At 56.0% G+C, this 22,045-nt stretch overlaps 8 protein-coding genes across 8 annotated transcripts; 5 read left to right on the forward strand and 3 right to left on the reverse strand.

The window, feature by feature from the left end:
* Window positions 1-2,889: 2,889 nt before the first annotated feature.
* On the forward strand, window positions 2,890-4,975 carry KRP23_13157 (uncharacterized protein; the record flags this gene model as incomplete). The annotated part of the gene is made up of 5 exons (XM_067883834.1): window positions 2,890-3,568; window positions 3,629-4,166; window positions 4,239-4,442; window positions 4,513-4,713; window positions 4,786-4,975. The coding sequence occupies 5 exons, from the start codon at window positions 2,890-2,892 to the stop codon at window positions 4,973-4,975; spliced, it is 1,812 nt and encodes a 603-aa protein (XP_067739241.1).
* Window positions 4,976-5,132: 157 nt separating this feature from the next.
* KRP23_13158 (Alcohol dehydrogenase 1) lies at window positions 5,133-6,371 on the reverse strand (the record flags this gene model as incomplete). The annotated part of the gene is made up of 1 exon (XM_067883835.1): window positions 5,133-6,371. The coding sequence occupies one exon, from the start codon at window positions 6,369-6,371 to the stop codon at window positions 5,133-5,135; it is 1,239 nt and encodes a 412-aa protein (XP_067739242.1).
* Window positions 6,372-6,976: 605 nt separating this feature from the next.
* Window positions 6,977-10,310, reverse strand: KRP23_13159 (DNA-directed RNA polymerase 3, chloroplastic; the record flags this gene model as incomplete). Its single annotated transcript, XM_067883836.1, has 2 exons — window positions 6,977-8,479; window positions 8,751-10,310. The coding sequence occupies 2 exons, from the start codon at window positions 10,308-10,310 to the stop codon at window positions 6,977-6,979; spliced, it is 3,063 nt and encodes a 1,020-aa protein (XP_067739243.1).
* A 505-nt stretch (window positions 10,311-10,815) lies between these two features.
* On the forward strand, window positions 10,816-11,775 carry KRP23_13160 (uncharacterized protein; the record flags this gene model as incomplete). Its single annotated transcript, XM_067883837.1, has 1 exon — window positions 10,816-11,775. The coding sequence occupies one exon, from the start codon at window positions 10,816-10,818 to the stop codon at window positions 11,773-11,775; it is 960 nt and encodes a 319-aa protein (XP_067739244.1).
* A 709-nt stretch (window positions 11,776-12,484) lies between these two features.
* KRP23_13161 (Adenylate cyclase type 10) lies at window positions 12,485-17,338 on the forward strand (the record flags this gene model as incomplete). Its single annotated transcript, XM_067883838.1, has 2 exons — window positions 12,485-13,398; window positions 13,483-17,338. The coding sequence occupies 2 exons, from the start codon at window positions 12,485-12,487 to the stop codon at window positions 17,336-17,338; spliced, it is 4,770 nt and encodes a 1,589-aa protein (XP_067739245.1).
* Window positions 17,339-17,625: 287 nt separating this feature from the next.
* Window positions 17,626-20,547, forward strand: KRP23_13162 (RING finger protein PSH1; the record flags this gene model as incomplete). Its single annotated transcript, XM_067883839.1, has 6 exons — window positions 17,626-18,024; window positions 18,097-18,128; window positions 18,192-18,342; window positions 18,427-18,957; window positions 19,040-19,121; window positions 19,211-20,547. The coding sequence occupies 6 exons, from the start codon at window positions 17,626-17,628 to the stop codon at window positions 20,545-20,547; spliced, it is 2,532 nt and encodes an 843-aa protein (XP_067739246.1).
* A 277-nt stretch (window positions 20,548-20,824) lies between these two features.
* Window positions 20,825-21,246, forward strand: KRP23_13163 (uncharacterized protein; the record flags this gene model as incomplete). The annotated part of the gene is made up of 2 exons (XM_067883840.1): window positions 20,825-20,966; window positions 21,032-21,246. The coding sequence occupies 2 exons, from the start codon at window positions 20,825-20,827 to the stop codon at window positions 21,244-21,246; spliced, it is 357 nt and encodes a 118-aa protein (XP_067739247.1).
* A 112-nt stretch (window positions 21,247-21,358) lies between these two features.
* On the reverse strand, window positions 21,359-21,841 carry KRP23_13164 (uncharacterized protein; the record flags this gene model as incomplete). Its single annotated transcript, XM_067883841.1, has 2 exons — window positions 21,359-21,428; window positions 21,495-21,841. The coding sequence occupies 2 exons, from the start codon at window positions 21,839-21,841 to the stop codon at window positions 21,359-21,361; spliced, it is 417 nt and encodes a 138-aa protein (XP_067739248.1).
* Window positions 21,842-22,045: the final 204 nt, after the last annotated feature.

A 22,045-nucleotide genomic window follows, 5' to 3' on the forward strand; every position in this document is an offset into this window, starting at 1 on the left:
CGGCACCTCCACGGCTCGCACCATGTCCTCGCCCTCGTCCTCGTCCTCGTGAAGCTCCGGCGTATCGGTCACCGGCAGTGCTGCGCGGTGCAGGCTCTGACTGCCTGGCTCTCGGGTCGCGCGCTGGTGCTTGGGGTTCGTCGCTGCCGACGTCACCACCGACCGATCGGGTTGCTGCGGCTGCCACGCCACACATACACACGCACAGCATTAGCAACAGCTTCACAAACACGAACACGACCGCAGACCCACTCACCACCTTTTGCTCCGCCACGGCCTCCGCCACAGCCTCCGCCACGGCCTCCGCCACGGTCGCCACCACGGTCGCCGCCACGGTCGCCGCCACGGTCGCCGCCACGGTCGCCGCCACTGTCGCGGCCTCGTCCTCGTGAAGCTCCGGCGTATCGGTCACCGGCAGTGCTGCGCGGTGCAGGCTCTGACTGCCTGGCTCTCGGGTCGCGCGCTGGTGCTTGGGGTTCGTCGCTGCCGACGTCACCACCGACCGATCGGGTTGCTGCGGCTGCCACGCCACACATACACACGCACAGCATTAGCAACAGCTTCACAAACACGAACACGACCGCAGACCCACTCACCACCTTTTGCTCCGCCACGGCCTCCGCCACAGCCTCCGCCACGGCCTCCGCCACGGTCGCCACCACGGTCGCCGCCACGGTCGCCGCCACGGTCGCCGCCACGGTCGCCGCCACTGTCGCGGCCTCGTCCTCGTGAAGCTCCGGCGTATCGGTCACCGGCAGTGCTGCGCGGTGCAGGCTCTGACTGCCTGGCTCTCGGGTCGCGCGCTGGTGCTTGGGGTTCGTCGCTGCCGACGTCACCACCGACCGATCGGGTTGCTGCGGCTGCCACGCCACACATACACACGCACAGCATTAGCAACAGCTTCACAAACACGAACACGACCGCAGACCCACTCACCACCTTTTGCTCCGCCACGGCCTCCGCCACAGCCTCCGCCACGGCCTCCGCCACGGTCGCCACCACGGTCGCCGCCACGGTCGCCGCCACGGTCGCCGCCACGGTCGCCGCCACTGTCGCGGCCTCGTCCTCGTGAAGCTCCGGCGTATCGGTCACCGGCAGTGCTGCGCGGTGCAGGCTCTGACTGCCTGGCTCTCGGGTCGCGCGCTGGTGCTTGGGGTTCGTCGCTGCCGACGTCACCACCGACCGATCGGGTTGCTGCGGCTGCCACGCCACACATACACACGCACAGCATTAGCAACAGCTTCACAAACACGAACACGACCGCAGACCCACTCACCACCTTTTGCTCCGCCACGGCCTCCGCCACAGCCTCCGCCACGGCCTCCGCCACGGTCGCCACCACGGTCGCCGCCACGGTCGCCGCCACGGTCGCCGCCACTGTCGCGGCCTCGTCCTCGTGAAGCTCCGGCGTATCGGTCACCGGCAGTGCTGCGCGGTGCAGGCTCTGCCTGCCTGGCTCTCGGGTCGCGCGCTGGTGCTTGGGGTTCGTCGCTGCCGACGTCACCACCGACCGATCGGGTTGCTGCGGCTGCCACGCCACACACGGACAGTATTAGCCCCAAATCACGAACTTGTACGCAAACCCGGCTTGTACCTGTCTTCTCGGCAGCATATTGTAGAACAGCTCTCTCTCCTAGAAGAAAATCGACACCTTCCACGCCTTCTAGGTCACCTCCCGGTCGAATGTAGCGGTGACGCAGGTCTAAACTTTTTCTGGGGGGCGGTTTCGAGTGCCAACCGAAGCTTCTTAGCCACGCCCACGCATCGTTAAACGCCACTACACCACCTAGATCCCCGACAGCGCCAGCTGAATGCAGTTCCCCTCGCCGCCGCCGCTTCCCCGCGCTTCCGCCGGCATCGTCTCGAGCCCTTTTTGGCATGCTGCCGAGGGGGCAATTTCGGTTGTGTGGTTGGATAGCGTGTGGTATCGCATGTCTCACATATATCAAATGAAACAGGGCTGATTTGCGACGCAAATGGTCTTTAACTATTATATGATATCGATCTTTTTCAGGAGGTAATCCGTTCATAGGTCCGCGCCAAAATTTTGCACCCAGATCTGTGGATGAGAAAAACAGTACGTCAAATAGTAAGTTCAAGATGTATGCACCTATCCGTGTTTACCAAAGAGCGGGAAAGGATCTGTGGATGAGAAAAACAGTACGTCAAATAGTAAATTCAAGATGTATGCACCTATCCGTGCTCACCAAATAGCGGCAAAATACTTGCATACGCAAGGCCAATCACATGAATGAGCTACATCCTGTAGGAAGTCTCTGAAATCGACAAAATGATGTTCTAAATGCAAGGTGTGGTCTGTATAACATACTCGGCTTCGTATTAGCGTTTGATTCTGGCTAGTCTGCCTACTCGACTCGGCCAGGCAGTCTTTCCGACCCAGCACTTTAGCTGGTTCGGTTTAGCGTCGCTGAGCTTGCGTGCACGTCACGAGGGGCGCGTCATCGTGCGGAGACAGGGCACATGGTAAACTACGAAGGTTGCTGGTTTATGACGGCAAAAAATACGCTGGATTTCAACCAATGAACATTCAATTGTCTGACCAACGCACCGAAAAAAAGATATTAGCCAATCAACAGTGCGCTAAAACAACTACCGTGAAAAGTTAAAAGGGCGCATTTTGTGCCCTTTTGGACCGCCCGCCTTTCTCTATCTTGCATCCGGGAGGATAGTGATCAGCACTTGTGTCTCCGGAGAGTACCGTGAAATCCTTAAAGGGCGAATTTTGTGTCCTTTTAGGTCAAAGTATCTTGACGTTGTATAGTATACTTTAGCCAAGGGACTCGCGAAAGGGTTAAATCAATCGTATGGCCAATCAAAATGCAGCGATCTTCCGTGCCCCTCCAGTCGCCGACATATCCTTTCGTGCAAATGCGACTTGAGCTGTCCACGGGCGAAGTCGTCTTCTGCCTCTGCGCCGTCGCTCTAGCGCTCTACATCTCCCCGTTCTTCATCGACAATGGCTCCAGCGCCTGGGAGTTCCTCCTCATCTGGGACGACGAGGAGAATTTTCTGAACAACGACGTGATCCAGAGCTTGGGGCTCGACAACCTCTACGCCATGTTCACCATGACGAAAATCAACGTGTACGAGCCGTTCGGCTGGTTAGTCAAGGCCATCGAAGTGCAACTTGTCGGTCTTGACTCGTGGTATATCCGCCTTGTGTCGGTTGCATTTCATTTCACGGCTGCAGCCGTGCTGGCTCGAGCTTCGGCGGTGCTGCTGGACGTGAAGGAAATCCTGTCGGCTTTCATGTCGGGCGCTGCAGTAGATGGAGAATTGCAGCGAGAGAGAGAGAGACGACACTGGCTCGGCTGCTGCATCAGTGCAGTGGTGTTTGCTATTCACCCGGTGCACGTGGAGGTGATGGGGTGGCCGTCTGCGCAGCCGTACGCGCAGTGTGCGCTGTTCAGCAACCTCGCGCTATATGTCTACGTGCGAGCAGTGTATCGGAAGCTGTGTGAGGTGGCGATAGACGAGAGAAATGTCAAGACGGTGCTGATGTCGAGTATTTTCAGTGGCCACGGACGGAGTGATCTTCTGTGTTGTGGTAAGTAGTGCCAAGCATGGATATCCTAGACTTGGTCCAAGTTAACGCTTGTTTTTGTAGTATTCTACTTGAGCGCGTTGCTGTCCAAGAGTGTGTGTATCCTCCTGCCGGCGGGTTTCTTCCTTGTGGACGTTCTAGTGTTTGTGACTTTGCAGCCTCACCTTCCCAGACTCGGTGCAAACCATCTCTGGTCGTATGTCGCTGGAAAACTACCCGTGGCCGCTACCCTTCTCACGTTTCTTGCTGTTATGTTGATGTCGAACTACCAAGGAATGCATCGTGATGCTGACGTGTTGTCACTGACGCTAACGGAGCGAGTGATCAAAGCGATGGCAATGCCAGCCTGGATCGTGCGTCAGATACTGTGGCCTACGAAGCTGCGGCCACACTACCAAATTCGCCCAGGAGAGCTGAGCATGGCCAACGCGGACTATCTACTATCCATATCGGTTCTGGTGGCACTAGTGTTGTTCACCCTCTGGCTGTTCCAGCATCGATGTGCACCGCAGCACCTGCTAGCTTTGGCATATTTTACTATCATGGTGCTACCCGTATCGGGTCTCATCCAGCACGGCATGGTTTCTGCTGGATGTGATCGGTACGCGTACTTCTGCAGCATTGTTGCGGTTCCTTATGGGGGTTCTTTGTTGGCACATCGATTCTTTGGCAGTTCGTGCAACAATGTCAAGGCGGTGGAAGATGAAAAACCCGAGCACGTCCACAATCGAGACGACCATCACCCAAAAATGCCAGACCGCCAAAGGCTCGTGAGCACGAGTGTTGTTCTCCTCATCGCGGGAACTTGGCTGTACATCTCGACAGGCTTGATGAATAATTGGCGAAATGAAGACGTTCTTCTCAGGTACTCACTTCGGTACGTCGTTATTTGTAAGCTCGTAGGTTTGGCTGTGGTTTTGGGGCTGACCTTAGTGCTTCATGGCCAGGATGGATCCGACAGATTGGAGGATATTAGACCAGCAGGCTACGCACTTTATTACCAGTAGTCGATGCACCCGTGAAGATGAAGAATGTCGGCATCTTTGGGAATTGTCGTTCTATTTCACGCCCAGAGGCACGCTCAAATCGGATCTCCAGCGTCTCAAACTGCTCGTGTGGCTGGACAAAATGGACCTGGCGTGTGAAGGGTACATGAAATTGCTGGAGCTTCGGCCAGAAAGCTGCCACGTTCACAACAATGCCGGTGTGTGCTTGGTCAGACAAGGTGACCTTAGTGAAGCACGACAAGAGTTCGAGCGAGCACTGCAAACTCCAGGTTACGAACACGTGTATGCAGCCCCCCGAGCGAACATCAAGCGGTTCGACGAGTGGGTAGCGCTCAAGGAGGACGCACAGACTCGTGGTGAAGAGGAAAGTATGCTGCAGATGTCGACTCAGATTATGTATTAGCAGGCAAAGACAAGGGCAAGTGATTCACGCGAAAAGGGTCGTTGCTTTGCTTTTTGCCTCGAAGCAGTTCATTGCAACTCATACACACACTACAGATAACGACCAAGGACACCTTCACAGCGTGCTATACAACCTTGGTCCCAAGCGAAGCCAGATCTTACGCGCAGTCCACCACGACGCGGCCGGCCAACTTGCCAGCTTCCATGCGCTCGAAAACGCTCGGCAGGTTGTCCAGCTTCTCGATGGAGTAGTTCGTGGACACATCGCCTCCAGCAGCCACCTTCAACGCTTCGATCGAGTCCTGGCGGTTGCCCACGTACGAACCGATGATGCGGTGCGCGTTCAAGACGGAGCCGAAGACATCGGCCGTGACAGTCGCGTTCTTGGGCAAACCAACCATCACCACTGCGCCGTGTGGACGCAGGAACGAAAGTGCGTCGTTGTAAGCTTCGGGGTTGGACGCCACGACCACCGTCGCGTGTGCACCGCGGCCTTCAGTTGCAGCCAAAACCTTTTCACGGACGTTGCCGTCCTTAAAGTCGATGAAGTCCTTGATGCCGTACGACTCAACAAGCTTGCGCTTGTCGGCGCCGGTGTCGATAGCGATCACGCGGTAGCCCATGGCACGCGCGTACTGGCAAGCGTAGTGACCGAGACCACCGCCGGCGCCCGGGATCACGACGGAGTCACCACACACACCTCCGATCTCCTTCAACGCCTTGTAGACCGTCACGCCGGCACACAGGATCGGAGCCGCCGCAGCCATGGGCAGCTCCGTAGGGATCGGAGTCACGTGGTCAGCGTACGACACACACCACTGCTGGAAAGAACCGTCGACCGAGAAGCCGTGCTGGTCGACCTGCGTGCACGTGTGCTCGTAGCCCTTGCGGCAGTCCTCGCAACCCAGACACGAGTTGGCGATCCACTTGACACCAACAGCGTCGCCGATCTGCAGGTGCGAGCGCGTGTGGTCCCCGATGGCAGCAACGTAGCCAGCACCTTCGTGTCCTCCGACCAGAGGCAGCTTCGGGTCCATGGGGAAGTCACCTTTCCAGATGTGCAGGTCCGAGTGGCACACGCCGCTGTAGGCGAGACGAATGAGCACTTCGCCGGGCTTCAGGTCCTTCTGCTGCGTCACGGGCCAGTCCTTGCGAACCTCGAGAGGTGCGCTGGTCTTGTCGAAGATGACGGCCGTCTGCGTCTTGGGGATGTCGTAGTGCGACTGCGACTTGACCGAGAACGAGCGCGACTGGCAACGAGGGCATGTGCAGCCCATAGCGTGCTGCGCGCAGTTGCCGCAGCGGCACTGCATGTTGTGCGCGCCAGCGAGCGACTTGCTGGAGGTCTGGACGACGCGGCGAGCAGGCTGGTTGAAGCGGGACACGATACGCAGCATGGCGGCGGGGTTGGTAAAGAAGGAGGCTTGAAAGACTTGGTGATGGGAGGGGCACCGGGTGAATTGGAGAGTGAGCATGAAAGCTTTTCTGGTCAGCCTTCTTCACGGCGTTTTCGTTGTTGGCGCCTCCATTTCGCATCGGCTCTCGTTGAAGCTGCCATGTACGCTGGGGTTCCGGCCAGCACTTCAACGTGCGTGAGTCTCCAGTCGCGCTTCAACGTGCAACTCGCTCACGCCATGGTGTAAGGCCTTAAGCTCCAGGGCCTCACAAGTCCGAGCGTTTTGCTATTGAGTTGGTGACTCGCTCACCAATCGTGAACGACAGCTTCAACATGCAACAGGCTCGCGCTCTCGATTTTCAAAGTTCAACCACTTTCGTGCTACCTTGTTAAACGATGTGTAAGTGCCGGTGATTAACGAAAGTACCACGCAGGTGCAGACTTGAAGCACTGCCACCAAAGCATGTCACGAGACCACCAGCAGCAACAGAAAGGTTGACAAGTTGGTCAAGCTCGGCTCTGATTGAACTTTGTTACACTCTAGACATACCCAACGCCGCGTAGGGTCATAAAATAGCTACTTGGCCAGCCCTACTGCACGAGAACTTAGTTAAAGAAGTACGGGCTCTCCAGCACACTGTGGAGATCCAGGTTGCCCAGCTCAGGCACGTCGTCGAACTCCATGTCCGGGAAGCGCAACCGCAGCTCCGTCAGCAGATCCTCCAGCAGCGGCTGCTCGTACAGGCCCACAAACTCTTCGCGCAGTCGGCGGTTCATAGTGTCAACGGAGCACGCGTGGGTCCAGTAACTGTCGTGCACGGCCGCGAACGCAATGTTATCATCCTCGAGGCAGCGGCGCGCCGTCAGCATCATGTGTGTCGAGTCCAGCGAGTGGACAAAGTTGGGCGGGAACGCAGACTTTTGGCGGCCGATGCTCACCGGCCGGCCCTCGTTGTCCACCATTAGCACGTGCTGCACCTTGGTGCGCACCTGCTTCGTCGACTTGCTGCGGTACGGCTGCACCACAGGCAAACCCAGGGGCGTGATCCACGACATAGGCTGACCGCTCTCGCCCACCTTCGCGGCGCACTTGGCAAGCCACGCCATAATGCTACGGGCGGAGTTGAACAGGTCTCCCATCGAGCCCATCGTCAGCTCGGCACAGTAGCAGGATGCATGGTAAATATCGTCCTCCAGCTTCTCATCCATAATATGCCCCTTGGTGAGGAACGTCTCGTGAAGACGTGCCGAGATCTGTTTGCGGGCACCGATGTACGTCACACCATACACACTCGTCATCACCGTCTGCTTCACCACCTTACGTGTAATGATGCCGTGGAGGAACTGAGCGTTCTTCTTCCTCTGAGCCTGATCCAGAAGTGTACGAAGCTTCGTCTTGCGGCTAAGCGATTCCTGCGAGTTGTCATCAGGCACGTCAGCGATCATCGCGCGCACCTCCTCGACGGAAGGCAAATCCACCTCAGCGTCGTGTTCCACCTTAGCCATGACCTGCGTTGCCACACCCATATACACATCACTCGGTCGTGGAGCTGGTACCAAGTTCACCTGTTCGCCACCCCGGCGGTCACGACCCAGAGCAGCGTAATGTTGAAGACCGTTGCAAGAGCCATCCTGGTGAATGGGGATGTTCGACTCGTACTGAGTCGGGTCAGGAGACTCGATAGCGCGCTTCAGTTCGAAGCACACGCCCAGAGCCAAGAACGGGTAGTCGGCACCCTTCCACCACGCACTATCGCCCTCACCAAGCGGGTCACTCGCGGACGCCATAACCTTATCCAGATGCGCGTCAGCGAACACCACACGCTCGTCAAACGAACATTTGTCCACACCGAAAACGTTTGCGAGGTGGATCTTCATCCAGCGCAGACCGTGCTCGCCCAACGGCTTGCGGTCGCGGAAGATCAGCAAACTACGCGAAAGATCAGATCCCAAGTGGTTAAGGTTCGGCGGGATCGGATACACGCGGCCGCGGAAGTCCATGTTGTACGGGTAGTACAGCGCGGGCTCATCCTTAAACTCCTCGGCCACCTGAAGCTTGTATAGAGTATCGCATCGCAGCGAGTGGAACTCCCGATTCAATTGCTCGATCTACACGATTCAGAATCATACCAGTCTGTAAGTATCTCGCTTATTTCATATACACATCGCAAGTTTGGGGATAAGGAGTGTGGGTCACAAAGCTCCATAGTTGGAGCCTCTCGGATGGCTCAAGGGATGTCAAATACCCACCAGCCTCCAAGCAGCAACCGCTTGCTTTTGCAAGCAGTTTGAACCCACATGACGTAGGGTGTCATCATGTGGGCTTGATTCTGTTGCGGTTCAAACATGCAAAATTCAGACAAAGATAGGGGGGCTTTACCTTGCGAACGTTCTTGTAGTAAAGAGCGGGGTCTTCCTTGAACTCGGGGCTTTCGGGGTCTGGGAGCGGTACATCTGTGCGCGTGGGCAGGTCACCGAAGTTGCCACCGTCTTCCCAGACCTGGAGAACAACGTTCAGTACTTCCTTGTTGATCACCCAGGGCACATCAGCCATGAGGTTCAGGGCTGTTAGAATGCCGCCCATGTCGCCACGCTGAACGCAGTCCATTTGCCAAGCCGAGTCACGCTGTCGCATAATCTTCGTGCGCAGCTTCAGATACCCACCGTTCACAATGCCATCCCACGGACGCGGGGGCACAAGCATCGGCAGGTAGCGCGCCGTCCACGGCAATACATTCGCATCAGGAGACGTCGCCAACACGGTGTCGGCCATTTTCTGGTGGATCTGGATCACGCCGGCGCGACGGTTCCGGTCAAATACATAGTTGTGGATAAAGGCCGGCTCAGGCGCAGGCAGGCCCTTCGCTGCGCAGAGCTCCGGCGTGGACACGTCTCCGAACTCATTCGGCACATAGCACGTGCGCTGAATGCAGTCCACCACCGCGGCTCCAACCTTGAGCTGCAGGCGCTTGTCCCACCCGCCCACAGTGTCGATGTAGTCCTTCATGCGAGTCTTGAGGCTCTCTAGTTTAATGTACTCTGTCGCGTTCAGGTAAAACTTGTCTGCATCGCCATTGTTGCGCTTGGCCATGGCTTCTTTTCGTGTGATGATTTCCTCCTGCACGGCCTTGCCCATGGCAAGCGCCAGCTTGATGAACTTAGGTCCCTTGGCCTCCATAAGGCACATGTTGAGCATAATGTTCATACCAGTGGCCGCAAGCACGTCGGGCTTGAGCAGCATGAGCGCTGGTCCGTAGATGTTGCTGTCTGTACTGTGCTTCCCTGCCTTGATCTTCTTCTGCTCTGCGTCCACGTACTTCTCGGTCTGGGGCATCCACTTGCGGATGAGCTCCTTGGCGGCGTTGGTCTCGGTGGAGCGGCCCAGCTGCCGCACCTTCTCGTGTGACGATGAGTACTTGTCCATGGCCATTTCGTACACAGAGCACTCGAGCCTCAGCTGCCGCGCGTAGCGACGACGAAGCTCCTGGACCTCTTGGGGTGTGGCGCACTTGGCCAATTGATCATTGGGGAGCGTGAAATCATGTAGCCACTTATCCACGTCCTCGTCCGACATAAAGGAGCGTGCGCTCTTGGCGATCTCTGCCGGGGTGGACAGCTCCTGCTCCGCTCTGCTCATGAACTCCTCGAGACCCAGCGTGAGCGGCGCAAGCTCGTACGGCTTCTCCATCGTGGTGCGAGGGATCAGCTGCTGGGCGCGGATCGCCCAATCCGCCTCTGCAAGGCGGCGCGGCGCCACATTCTCCAGGAGCGGCTCGAACTCCTCCTCGGCCATCGCCGGTTCGGGCGCCAGAGAGCTCGTGGAGCGCACCAAGCGTCTCAACGCGCCGCGCTGCATGTGGCTGCGGCTCTGTAGGCTGTTGGAGACGCGGCGCAGCGCAACACGCGCCACGCGCGCCGACGTCAATGAAGAAGTCTGCATGGTCAGCTGTGTGTAGGGATCTTCTCAGCCGCTAGAGCACGAAGGAGACTGCAACTTGAACGAGAAGACGCGCCGCGTAAAGACTGAGATGGCGGTACGACCGGGAGCAGGGACGGAGATCTACAGAGTGTGGCACAGACCGAGACGCGACGTCAACGAGCAGCTGATCTCGTTCTCCGGGCTTTCGAGTGTGAGGCCAGCAGCGGATTCCGACGCCGAAAAGGATGACTGGGCCAGGGCGGCCGTACTTTTTTTCGCCAATCAGATGGACGGGATTCCGATTTTCCAGCCAATCGCGTCAGTGCAAGCAGAATTAAATGCACCCATCTCCCGTGCGGTAGACACTGTAGTTGGCGAAATTCTAGAAGAAGTCTCAATACACTACGACAACAGTTAGTTGTAGCCGATATTCAGGAGGACTGCCTTTTCGCATGTGTCGGGCTTGAGTTGCACATGGCGTGATTGACCACCTTTTGCAACTCAAGCGGATCATTATCCGGAAGCGATGGCGACGGCGATGACACCTGCCCAGCAAGGCGCTTCCTGCGCACACGACGGCCACGCGCACGACCACAAGGACGACTCCTACGATTTGGAGGACCTGGCGTTCGACCCGACGCTGGCCTCGTGTTGCGAGCGCGACGAGCACGAGTACAAGAAGGCCATGCAGCTCAAGGCCGTGCTCACCGCCCATGACCGCACGTCCGGGGCTGTGCGGATGCGCCAGCAGCTGTTCCAACCGCCGGTCACTAGCTCCGCAACGCTTCAGCCTTCGGTGGTCGCTCCACAGCCTCCGCTCGAATCGGACTCGGACTTTGACGACAGCGACGACGAGTTTGGCGTGGAGGCCATGCTGTCAGCGAGACGTCAGCAGCTCCAGCAAGCGGCACAGGATGCGGTCGACGGGTACGGCGTGGTGCTGGATGCAGGGCTGCTGCAACTAACACAGGAGCTGCAGAACGAGCCACAAGTGCCCCGTGTAGTGCTCGTGGTGGACTGCTGCGAGGAGTCGGGATTTTTGCGTATTATGCGCGGTGAGATGGCTGCAGTGGCGCGGCGATTTCTAGGTACAAAGTTCTACGTGGTGAGGGCGAGCTGCGAGCGCGACGACGACGAGTTGCGACAATTGCGGCTCTCCTCGTTGCCGTCTTTGGCGGCGTTCCGCCGTGGCGAGCGCGTGGACTCCATTGTGCTGGACCCAAAGGCGTTGCTCACGGAGCTCGAGGTGCTCTGGGAGGCGCGCTTCTTGCCATGGCTGGCCAAGTGCAGTGTGCTGACCAGTGAGCGTCAAACTTCTCAGAACAGACGCCGCGCCAACAGCAAGAAAGTTGTCGACGAGGAGGAGACGGGCTTCGACTGCGGCGTGGAGAGCTGCCGCCTGCGCTTCGGCTACGAGCACGAGCATGTCGGGACCTCGCAGCAGACCAAGGACGAGATCGCTTCGTGGCGTCAGACGTCCGCATAACTTTAAAGGAACAATATCAACTAGCGATTACCCTGATGTGGGCGGAGCTGCTGGCAAGAGCCTGGTTTCCATGAAAGCGTCGAGGGAACATTCCAGGTCTCCACACGCGAGTGCCTTACGCCGCTGCACATGGTGCAAGCAGCCAACTTTATATCGAACAACGGGGCATTTCGTGGTCAGCTGCGGCATTCCTCGCAGCATGGGAATTTTGTCTCTGGCCACGGGGCTGTCTGGCGGGTGGCGTTGCCGATCGCGGGGCCACCTCAGGGGCCCTAATTGAGCTTACACGGCGGAAGCTGAACATGTAGCCGGTGGATTTTGATCCGAACTCTTGCCCTGATCGTCGCTTCAGTTTCCAAGTGTGCACACGTCACAGACGCGGCCTTTCGTCAAATGATAACTCCTCGACGTCGAAATGGAGGCGCCGCGTGGCTCGAGGCCAGCGCCGCACTGACAGTCGTGCGGTTGTCGCGCAGCTCTCCGCATTATCAGAGTCACCGGCACTGCGACAGCTCGCTTCCATGGAAGACCAACCGGCCATTGTTGCCCCAGCGCGCAAGGGCAAGGGATAAGGTCAGAGTGAACGTCCTTCAACCCGCGGTTTCCGCATCGAGTAACGCCATTTCCTATTTGGACGCCGAGTGCGCAAGGCGACGAGAGCGAAGCCTGCAAGGCTGCCTATATTTAAGAGGCCATACACAGATCGCCGATGGTGGAGCAACAGGAGGACGAGACGAGGGCGGCCCGCGACCGGGCGAGCTCTGGCATGCTACGCAAGGAGTTGGACATGCGCCTCACGGCCTATCTGCCGGCCGTGGTGCGTCGCCACCTGGAGCGACAGGACATGCACCACCCGCTACCCATGCCCACGACGCACCGCACGACGGTCGTGAGCATGTTCGCGGACGTGTCAGGCTTCACGGCCATGACGGAGTCGCTGGCGGCGCGCGGGCCCGTGGGCGCCGAGGACCTGGGCAAGCACCTGAACTCGTACTTCGAGCAGCTGCTGCGACTCGTGTCCAGCGCCGGCGGAGACGTGTTCAAGTTTGCAGGTGACGCCATGCTCATCTTCTGGCCAGAGAGCAAGGAGGACACGCTGGACAGTCTGCTCCGTCGCGCGCTGCAGTGCGCACTGCGGATACAGTCCCATTTGCACGAGGCCGAATTGGCCAGAGGAGTGGTGCTGAGTGTCAAGGTGGGCGTAGGGATCGGCGAGGCCACGATCGCCCACCTGGGAGGCGAGAGTGATGGGGCCACTACTCGCATCGAGTATGTTGCGGTTGGGCCCGCGCTGGAACAGGCCTTCAGTGCAGAGCACCAGGCTGAAGCGGGAGATGTGATTTGCTCCAGTGAGTGCTGGAAGCGGGTTAGCGGGTTTTTCGATGGCGCACCCGTTCAAGGGCATGGCAGTGACAGCAACTGTTTCCACAAGGTAACAGGCGTGAACAAACCGGTGAAGATCTGCTCGAGACGGCCATCGTTCACTCGCCACGACGCACTGTTGCATACACGTATGAAGCAATATGTTTCTCGGGCGGTGTGGCCCTATCTCGACGCGCACGATGAGTTCTGGGGATCTGAACTCAGGGACGTCACAGTATTATTTATCAATCTCGGCTTCAGGTACGAACTGCCTTATCCTGAACAACATGGATGAGGTACGGCTCCGAGGCTAACTGATGTTTGCTTGGTGTTTCTTTGTATCAGTGAACAGGACTTAGCACAAATGCTTGGAGCAAAGGAGCTGCAGCGACTCCAGGACGCATTTTCCAGTGTGCAAAAGTGCGTGTACGACTACGAAGGCACCATCAATAAGTTCCTCGTGGATGATAAAGGCAGCACAGTTATTGCTGCGTTTGGATTGCCGCCAGTGACTCATGAAAATGACCCCATTCGCGGCATCTTGGCATCTCTCGCGATCTGTGCATCTCTCGGAAATACTGACCTCAAGGCCTCAGTAGGCATCACGACAGGAACGGCGTTGTGTGGGGTTGTGGGCCACCAAGGAAACCGGCGTGAATACACCGTGCTGGGAGACATCGTGAACCTCTCAGCTCGCCTCATGCAACGCGCAAAATCGGAGGGCGGTGGGGTGATCACAGATGCCGCCACCAAAATATATACCCAGGACGTGCTGCATTTCGAGATGCGACCGGAGATCATGGTCAAGGGCAAGAATGAAAGCATCAAGATCCACCGACCGTATCCACGAATGTCCATTCTGCTGGACTACCATCTATCGTCGTCCACCCAACAGTCCTCTCGAAAGCCCAAGCCCAATTCTGTTAGGCCTGTGGAAGGCATTATTGGTCGAGCAGGGCGTGCCAACGCGCTGTCTGTTGTGAGCCGAGCAGCGCCGATTCAAAACTTGATGGAAAACATGCATCGCGTGCAGGTGCGCGACGCCCAGCGACGACTTTCGCTGCGAGCTGAGCGGCAATGCCTACCTGCCGAAGAACTTGTCGAGAGCGAAAGCTTCATTGAACTTCGTGCGGCACTTTTGGATAAGTGCTCACGCCTTAACCGGTTTGCTCCCGGTGGTGCTTTTATCCTTGAAGGTGATATCGGTGTGGGCAAGACCGTGTTGCTTCGATCAGCTTTGGCAAGCCCCGAAGCAGGGGACTACCAGGTTTTGGTTGGTACAGCGAACCCGTTTGTCACGAAGAAGCCGTATGCTGTTTGGTCTGAGCTTATCACCAGAGGTGCGATGGATTTGTGTGGAGTGAGCCAAACACAATCAGAGCCTGCACCTCCACTCTCCCCGGAAGTTGGATCGGCAGCAGTCTCGAATCCTGTTGTGCAGGCTCCGAATAGAGTGGCGGAAACGGAACGCCGCGCATGTGTGGCGAGGTTTGTCCGACAAAAGATTCGTGAAGGCGCTGCGCCTAACACGACGCTAGTCCGGTACGCGCACTTGCTCAATGCGATCTTGGACACGGATTTTGACGGCTACCCTGATCGGTGCGACGATAACGACGAAGCAGTGGATGCTTCCAGGGAGTCCAATTCAAGCACTACAAGACTGAAGAATGACGGCGAGAACAATTGTGCCCCTGCGAGTGACCCAGAAGATGAGCGTTCGGCCACCAACCAGAACGAAGAGGATACCGAGACGGAGGATCAACGCCAAAACGAGGAAGAAATACGAGCATGCGGATATGCGTTTGCTGAAAGCACTGGCAGGACCCTGAATGTAAAGGAGGAGGAGATTGCGTCGTGGTTCCTCGGTCTGCTGGAAATGGATCTGGCTCAAAAAGAGGAGGCTAGAGCGTCGTTAGATAATTCGTCATGCGCCAATTCAAGCAATGAAGACACTATCGGAGGCGATGAGCAAGAGGGCGAGTGGAGACCGGCAGACCTGGATATCAGCGGTATTCTCTTGCTTTGCGCACTGCACGCTATGTCTCGTGAGCGCGCGACGGTGTTCTGTCTTGACAGTGCGATGTACATGGACGAAAAATCGTGGATCCTGGTCACGATTATTGCGAAGTATTTCACCAACTGCCTGGTCGTTGTTGGAACGCGACCACCGAGTTTGGCGCTGGGCGAGAATACTGAAAGCTCCTCGTTTCGCAAGCAGCTACGCATGCTGAAGCGCATGAAGGCGTCGACGAGCAAATCTATTGACACGCTTACCAGTCACGAGATCGAGGAGCTTTCAAGGCAGATCCTGAAAGTTCCTGTCATTCCTAAAAACCTTCTAGCCATTCTCGGCTCACGCTCACAAGGAAATCCTCTCTTTCTGCACGAAATCATCGCAGAGATGCAAGAGCAACAAGTGATCCAGATTGATGAAAAGAAGCGCACGTGCGAGCTGCACGTGCAAGAATCTTGGGGTGACAAGTCCAAGGCACAATTTTGCTTCGCTTGCCATGCCAGCTTCGCGAGTTCCAAGAAGGAAAAGAAGTCCAATGACAAGGATAAAGACATGAATCCCTCAGGGAAGGGCAAGCTTGAAGAAGTAAGGAAGACGAAGCACCGATGCAAGTGCTGCGGATACGTCTTTTGTGCAGAGTGCACCCCAAACGCGTGCCAAGCCAAAATTCCCGGGAAGTCCAATGAGTCTGTACGCCATTGCCGCACGTGTTATAACCTTTCATCGTCACGTCGGTCCAGCGGTTCATCTCATGGCCTCGGGGCTGCTGTTGGAATTACTAACGATAAGCGAGCCCGTCCAAAAAGCCGCATTCGCTCCATATTTCAGTCTGGAAACAACGGAGGTCATTCCTCTTCTTCGCCAGCATCGGTAATGTTTCCCCCGGTCTCAGGCTCCGAAACTCTCACAAACCGCATCGCGCTGCGCCCTCCTCGGACAGTCAAAAGTGTGCTAACTACGATGCTCGATCAGCTAACGGTATCACAGCGAATGCTGATGAAGACTGCGAGTGCCATTGGACCTAGCTTCGATAGGGAAATGCTTCGTGCCACTTGCCCTATCGAGGCGCACCTTTCTCGATTTGCGCAAGACCTTGAGGATATGGAGCAATTAGCGATGATCCGACGGATCAACACGTTCATCGGAGGTGTCCCCGCGTCATCTAAGCCATCTTTGACGGCTAGTGGTGCAATCCTCACGACGAGCCAAACAGCACCACCCAGCAGCCACGTGAAGGTAAAGTTCGAGTTCAACCATGGCTTCATGCGCGGGGTCATCCGCGAACAAATGCTTCGAGGTCAGCTGGACAAACTCAACGCGCGCATTGCTGATTTCCGCGAGCAGCAGCAGAAGGAGCTTCGACACAAGTTTTTTAAGGCTACTGAGAGCCTCTCGCGTCCGCTGCAATTGACCATTCCACCTTCGCTTGCTGAAGGTGGTGAGATTGTGCAAGGCGTTCGTCGAGCACTTACTCCTACTCGAGCAGGTATGACTGGCGTCGCACGATCTCCCGTGGGCATTGATGGAGGCCGGCGGCGTTTGCGGCGGAACTCACACTCAGGTATCGAGTCTATAGGCTTCAACGTCTCCAGCAATACAGCGACTGCTTCTGATTCGTCTTCAGAGTCATCTACGACACAGGCGCTACAAGATGAAAGCGAGTACGACGACGGATTATCATCAGTGGTCAGTCCGGGTAACACTTCCATCATTTCGTTGCTCTCGTCAAACACACAACACTCCGCGTCTACGTTCATTCGTCTCAAGTCTGGTCGCGTGCTCGTGAAGAAACACTGCAGCGTGTTCTCGCATCTGAAGCTGAAGGGGCTCAAGAACGCGCGGCAGTGGAAGACACGATACGCTGTCTTGCAAAATGCACGCTTGCTGCTGCAATACGAAGAAAACGACCCAATTGGCAACGCAAATGTGCCTAAGCCTGCCGAGCTACAGCATGGCCCTCGGCAAGGCACATCACTTTTTCTCAAGGGTGCCAAAGTGAGCGCGTGTGACCCTGAAGTTGCTACGAAGGTGAACTGCTTCCAAGTCGAGGTCTCAAAGTGGACGAAGGGCAGGTATCTCATGGAGCAACGACGTTCCTTCGTCATTGGTGTTGAAAGCGAAGAAGAGGTCGAGAGCTGGGTCTATTTGATCCGCTACGCCATCGAATCCCTTGAAGCCAACCCGTGAACCCGCAGCAGAACAGTAACTTGACGTCACCATTCTTTTAAAAAATACTGGACATTGATGTAGCTGTAGGAGCAGTAAAGTCTTCATATATATTTCTCACTGCTACCTATAATGGCGCGGAATCCCATTTATAGCTTAGTCGACCGCTGGTAGTATTGCCAAAGGCAACAAGACCTTACGTCGACGATGAAACTATTCGGATACGCATCATTTTTGTCATTTTTGTACGGTATTGTAATTTTCCCACCGTCTCCTTTGGCGCGAATTGTTATTTTTGAAGCCAGACAATGTTTTTGCCGACAGCAGAGGCAGCTCCGGCGGACATGATGATGCTGGCAGAAGAAGAACAAGAAGAAAAACAAGAAGAAGAAGAAGAGGCAGTGAATGAAGAGGGGACAGCAAACAAGGAGGAGGAGGACGACGACGTAGACCAGGAGGTTGTGGACGTGGACAGGGAAGAAGAGGAGGAGGTTCAGTTCGTGGGCAGCGTGGAGGGGCCACACGGACGTGATGAGGACGAGAAGCGGCAGGAAGAAGAGGACGACGACGTGGTGGTGGTGGAGAGTGGAGAAGACCAGCGGTCGAGAGCTAACTCCAATGCTCTCATGGCAGCCAACGGGTTCGTGACGGCGGCGACACTGGAGGCGGAGCTCCAATGCATTATTTGCCAGTACACCATGTTCAAGGTATTGCATTGAATATTTATGGGGGGTTAGAAGAGATCTTGAGGATATTTGTTGTTGCTGTTGTTGTTGCAGCCAGTGTCTGTGATTTGTGGCCACTCGTTCTGGTGAGTTTCTTTTGGGGAATTGTTTTGGTTGTTTTAAGTGATTTATTGCTGTGGTGGTACCAGCCGTGTCTGCCTTATGGATTCTTTCCTGACAAGATCCATTGAGGAGGCGCAGTGCCCAATCTGCCGAGTTGAAATTTTGCAGCCATTCTCAGCCAAGTCATCGCTTTCGTCGATATTCTCCATCAATGTGACATTGTGGAACCTTGTCCAGGTAAGAGGGTGCTAGGCGCTCACAAACTGTGGCTGACGATAATACTGATTGCTTTTGTCTTTTGTTGCTGTTGTGGTGATTTAGCTCCTGATTCCTCCAATTTCCGAACGTGTTGCTGCGCACCAACAAGAGGAAGAAGAGGAATTCACACACAAGCTGGACCAGCTGGATGCCAAATGGAAGATGTTTACCCTTAGTGAGCGAGCGGCGAGGTATCACGGGGACGATGACGATGAAGATGCGCGGTCATCGGACAGAACAAGATCACCCAGGTGGGAGGAGAATCATGAAGGGCACGAGGAATACCCGGTGGTGAAAGTGGAGGACACCGAAGAGGGCAATCTGCACGTCTCGCGGAATGTGGTGCTGGACACGAACGACGAAAACGAAGATGGCTATATCAATATGCGCGTCGGCCTCTCAATTGTGGAGTTTCCCAGCATTTTTGAACTGTACAATGAGCACCAGGAGTGTTCTGTGAACATCATCAAGATGGAGGAGGACGAAGAAATGGCAGATGGGATGCCATTTTTCATGAGTGAAGACGGGGACGACGATGGGTTTGTTTGCAGCTCGTACTACAACGAAATTAGCCTTCGCGTGTGCGATGAAGCGGTGCGTGATGCTGATGCACGCTTCTTGTATAAAAAACAGGGATTTGTTACTCATTTGTGGAATGCTTGGCAACAATATGCAGGGAAATTGCGTGATGGAACGGACCCGTGGTGCTCAAGGCGGGGTGGTGACTTTTCCTGGGCTGCGTCTCGATGTTCCGGGTGGTACGCTTACTTCGAGCATTTTTGTTAGGATGAACTTTGTTATTCACACTGAGCGCTATACTGTGTCGGTTGTGTTCTTGCCCGACTAGGTGTGTACACGTTTCGTTTCGTTGACGATTTGTATGGACTGAAGCTCAGCATCACTACGCGTTTGCGCGAGCCGCATGAGCTTTCGGACACCCCTGTCGCCGATTATGTCACCCTCATCCACGATGAGGCAAGAGATGCCAGCCGTCGTGGCCGAGGTCGTCATGATAGTGACGACGAAGTTGACAACGAAGTAGAAGGAAACGAGTCGGACGACTCCTTCATTGTGGACGATCTAAACGGTGAAGTACACGAAGAGGAACCAGTTGGCCATTTCTCTGATGATGAAGTTCACTGGGAGTATCATAGCGACGATGAAGCGGCAGATGAAGATAGGGAGCAACGTCGGGTAAGGCGGCGACAGCGTTCAGGCCGACGAGCTGACCGCGATGTTCAACTTGTCGACGAGCAAGAAGAGGAGGAGTTATCTGGCGAAGAAGGTGAACACGAAAGCCCTAGTGGGCCAGACGATACCGATGAGCATGAGGAAGAGGAGGAAGTTGAAGTGCGTTCAGGGCGCCGCAACGTTCGAGTTGTTGAAGAAGCAGCAACTTCTTCAGATGAAGAGGCTGGAGAGGACGTACATGAAAGCAACGGCGGAGAAGAAGGCGAAGAGGAGGAAGAGGAGCACCACGATGCTCGAGAGGTTACTCAACCGCGAAATGCAAATCAGATTGTTGATAGCGAAGATGAAGATGGTGGCGCAGCAGCTGAAAGCGATGAAGAGCATAAAGAGGATACTGTCAGTGATGGCGCACAAAGTGAGCAAGGCACGTTTGAAGAGAATCTCGACGCGTTTCGGAAGGGCCTGGTCGTGGCGTGGCGAGAAATTCGAGGAGAAGGAGACGTCTGCAGTAATAGTGACGGTGCACAAAGCGAGCGGGCAGAAAACAGTGACCGTGATGAAGGTGTTGATGTACACGACGGCGCAAACGAAGACGACGAACCTACCTCCAGAAAAGTGAAGCGTGCACAATGGTTTCAGGAGGAGGAATCCGAAGAAGAAGACAAGCCTCCCGAGCCAGACGCAGCCTTTTCGCCTGACGAGGAAGATGAAAGACGGCCGCGGAAACGAGCTCGTGGGCGAGACCGGCAGGTTCGAGTCGTCGACGAAGGCGAAAGCGACGAAGAGCAAGAACTCATGGAGCGATCAATTGCCGTTGCAAACTCCACGTCTGCACCCGATTCAGACGAAGATGCTGACGAAGATGCCGACAGCAGCTCGCAATTTCGACGTGTACACCAATTGAACGACGAAGAGGGCGACGAAGACGATGCCTCCCAAGACTACCCCGACGAGGACGAAGAAGAAGCTGACGATGGTGAATTCTCCGAGTAATGCGACTAAACCTTTTGACACACACGTTGAAGTCATCACAAGTTGCTGCAACATCTCTAAAGTTGCTACAACATTCATAAAGTTGCTTTAATCTCTCTCTAGTTGCTGCAACAACGCCCCTTTCTGCTCGAACTCAGTCCAGACCCGCCCAAGTGAATGGCCCGCACCGGCACGTCGTGCCCCCGCCTCTAAGAGAGACCTGCCGCCCCCCGCAGCGTGTAGCTCCGTAGCGCGAGAATCGGCGCTAATTTCCTAGTAAAATCCATCAAATCTCGAGATGGCGACGCCGCAGGACGCCGCGTTCGCCCAGGGAATGTTCGTGGCGCTCTGGCCCAAGGTGGAGCGCTGCCACGAGTACGTGGAGCTACTGGTTGCCGCCCAGGACCAACTGCAGCAAACGGTGGACAAACTCATCGCCGGTGAGGGCCAAAATTTCTCGTCCTTTTCGTATGCGGAGCAGTGCTCACATTGTGCGTCGTGGCAGGTCTCCAAGAGGCGGAGAAGGCCGAGGGCAGCTCCCTCGTCAGCTATGCAGACCGACTACGCAACTTCCCAGCGAGAGTAGAGAGGCTCCAGAAGAAGCTGGCGAGGATCCAGGACCGACTGCTGACCATGAAGGAGTCGCGGAATCGAGGAGGATCCTCAATGACCAAGTTTTCAGCTCAAGAGGCGGCAGTGTTTGCAGCGCCGCTGTTTTGAGAGAGTTCGAGATCGGCAGTGCAGCGTGCAACACAAGACAGCACCACTACGTACATATCTAATGCATTGGGTACTTATGTTGTAGAAGAGTCTCATCTCCACGACTAAGAGCTCAGTTGCCCCGAGCTTCTGCCTCTTTGGCTTTCTTCTGCAGCGCTAACGTCTTGTCGGTATTCCACGAGCTGCAGCAGACACAAAGTGAGCGCATTCCTTAATATACAGCACGTTTTAGTGCACTTGTGGCGCACCTGCGGTCTTCCGTTGACACATTGGGGCGACGAAGCTGCGGCGGCGCGAACGGCGCGAGTTTCGACCTGCGCGCAGCTTTCCCCGTCTCCGTCTTGACATATTTTATCGCGGGTCTCGACGGCAGCTCGCTCTTCCGCTTGGTGGAGGTTGGGACTGGTGTCGATCGATTGGTGGTCAGGACGCTGCTGGTGTCGCTGGAGAACAATTCGTCCGCGGATGGCAGCAGCTGCGTATTGGAAGCTGCTGCGACTGGAGGAGGCGCTTTGGTGACTGGACTCGCACTCGGAGAAGCTTCCTCCTCTGAAGAGGAGGACGCATACTCAGCTCCGAGCAGGAACGACGCCATCGAAATGTGCACACAAAGTGCGACGATACATGTTAGCCATATTTCAGTATTATTCTCACAGAGTACTGATGGCGTTGAACTGGGTGACAAATGGGCCCAGGCGATACAGATTGACCGAAAAACACCAAGGTGCTAGTGGGACGTTACCACAAGAAGATCGTGCATACAAACATTGGGGTTCAAACTCACAATGGAAACGCAACG

The sequence above is a fragment of the Phytophthora ramorum genome (genome assembly GCF_020800215.1).
Source record: "Phytophthora ramorum isolate Pr-102 chromosome Unknown Phyram_PR-102_s0016, whole genome shotgun sequence".
NCBI lineage: Eukaryota > Oomycota > Peronosporomycetes > Peronosporales > Peronosporaceae > Phytophthora > Phytophthora ramorum.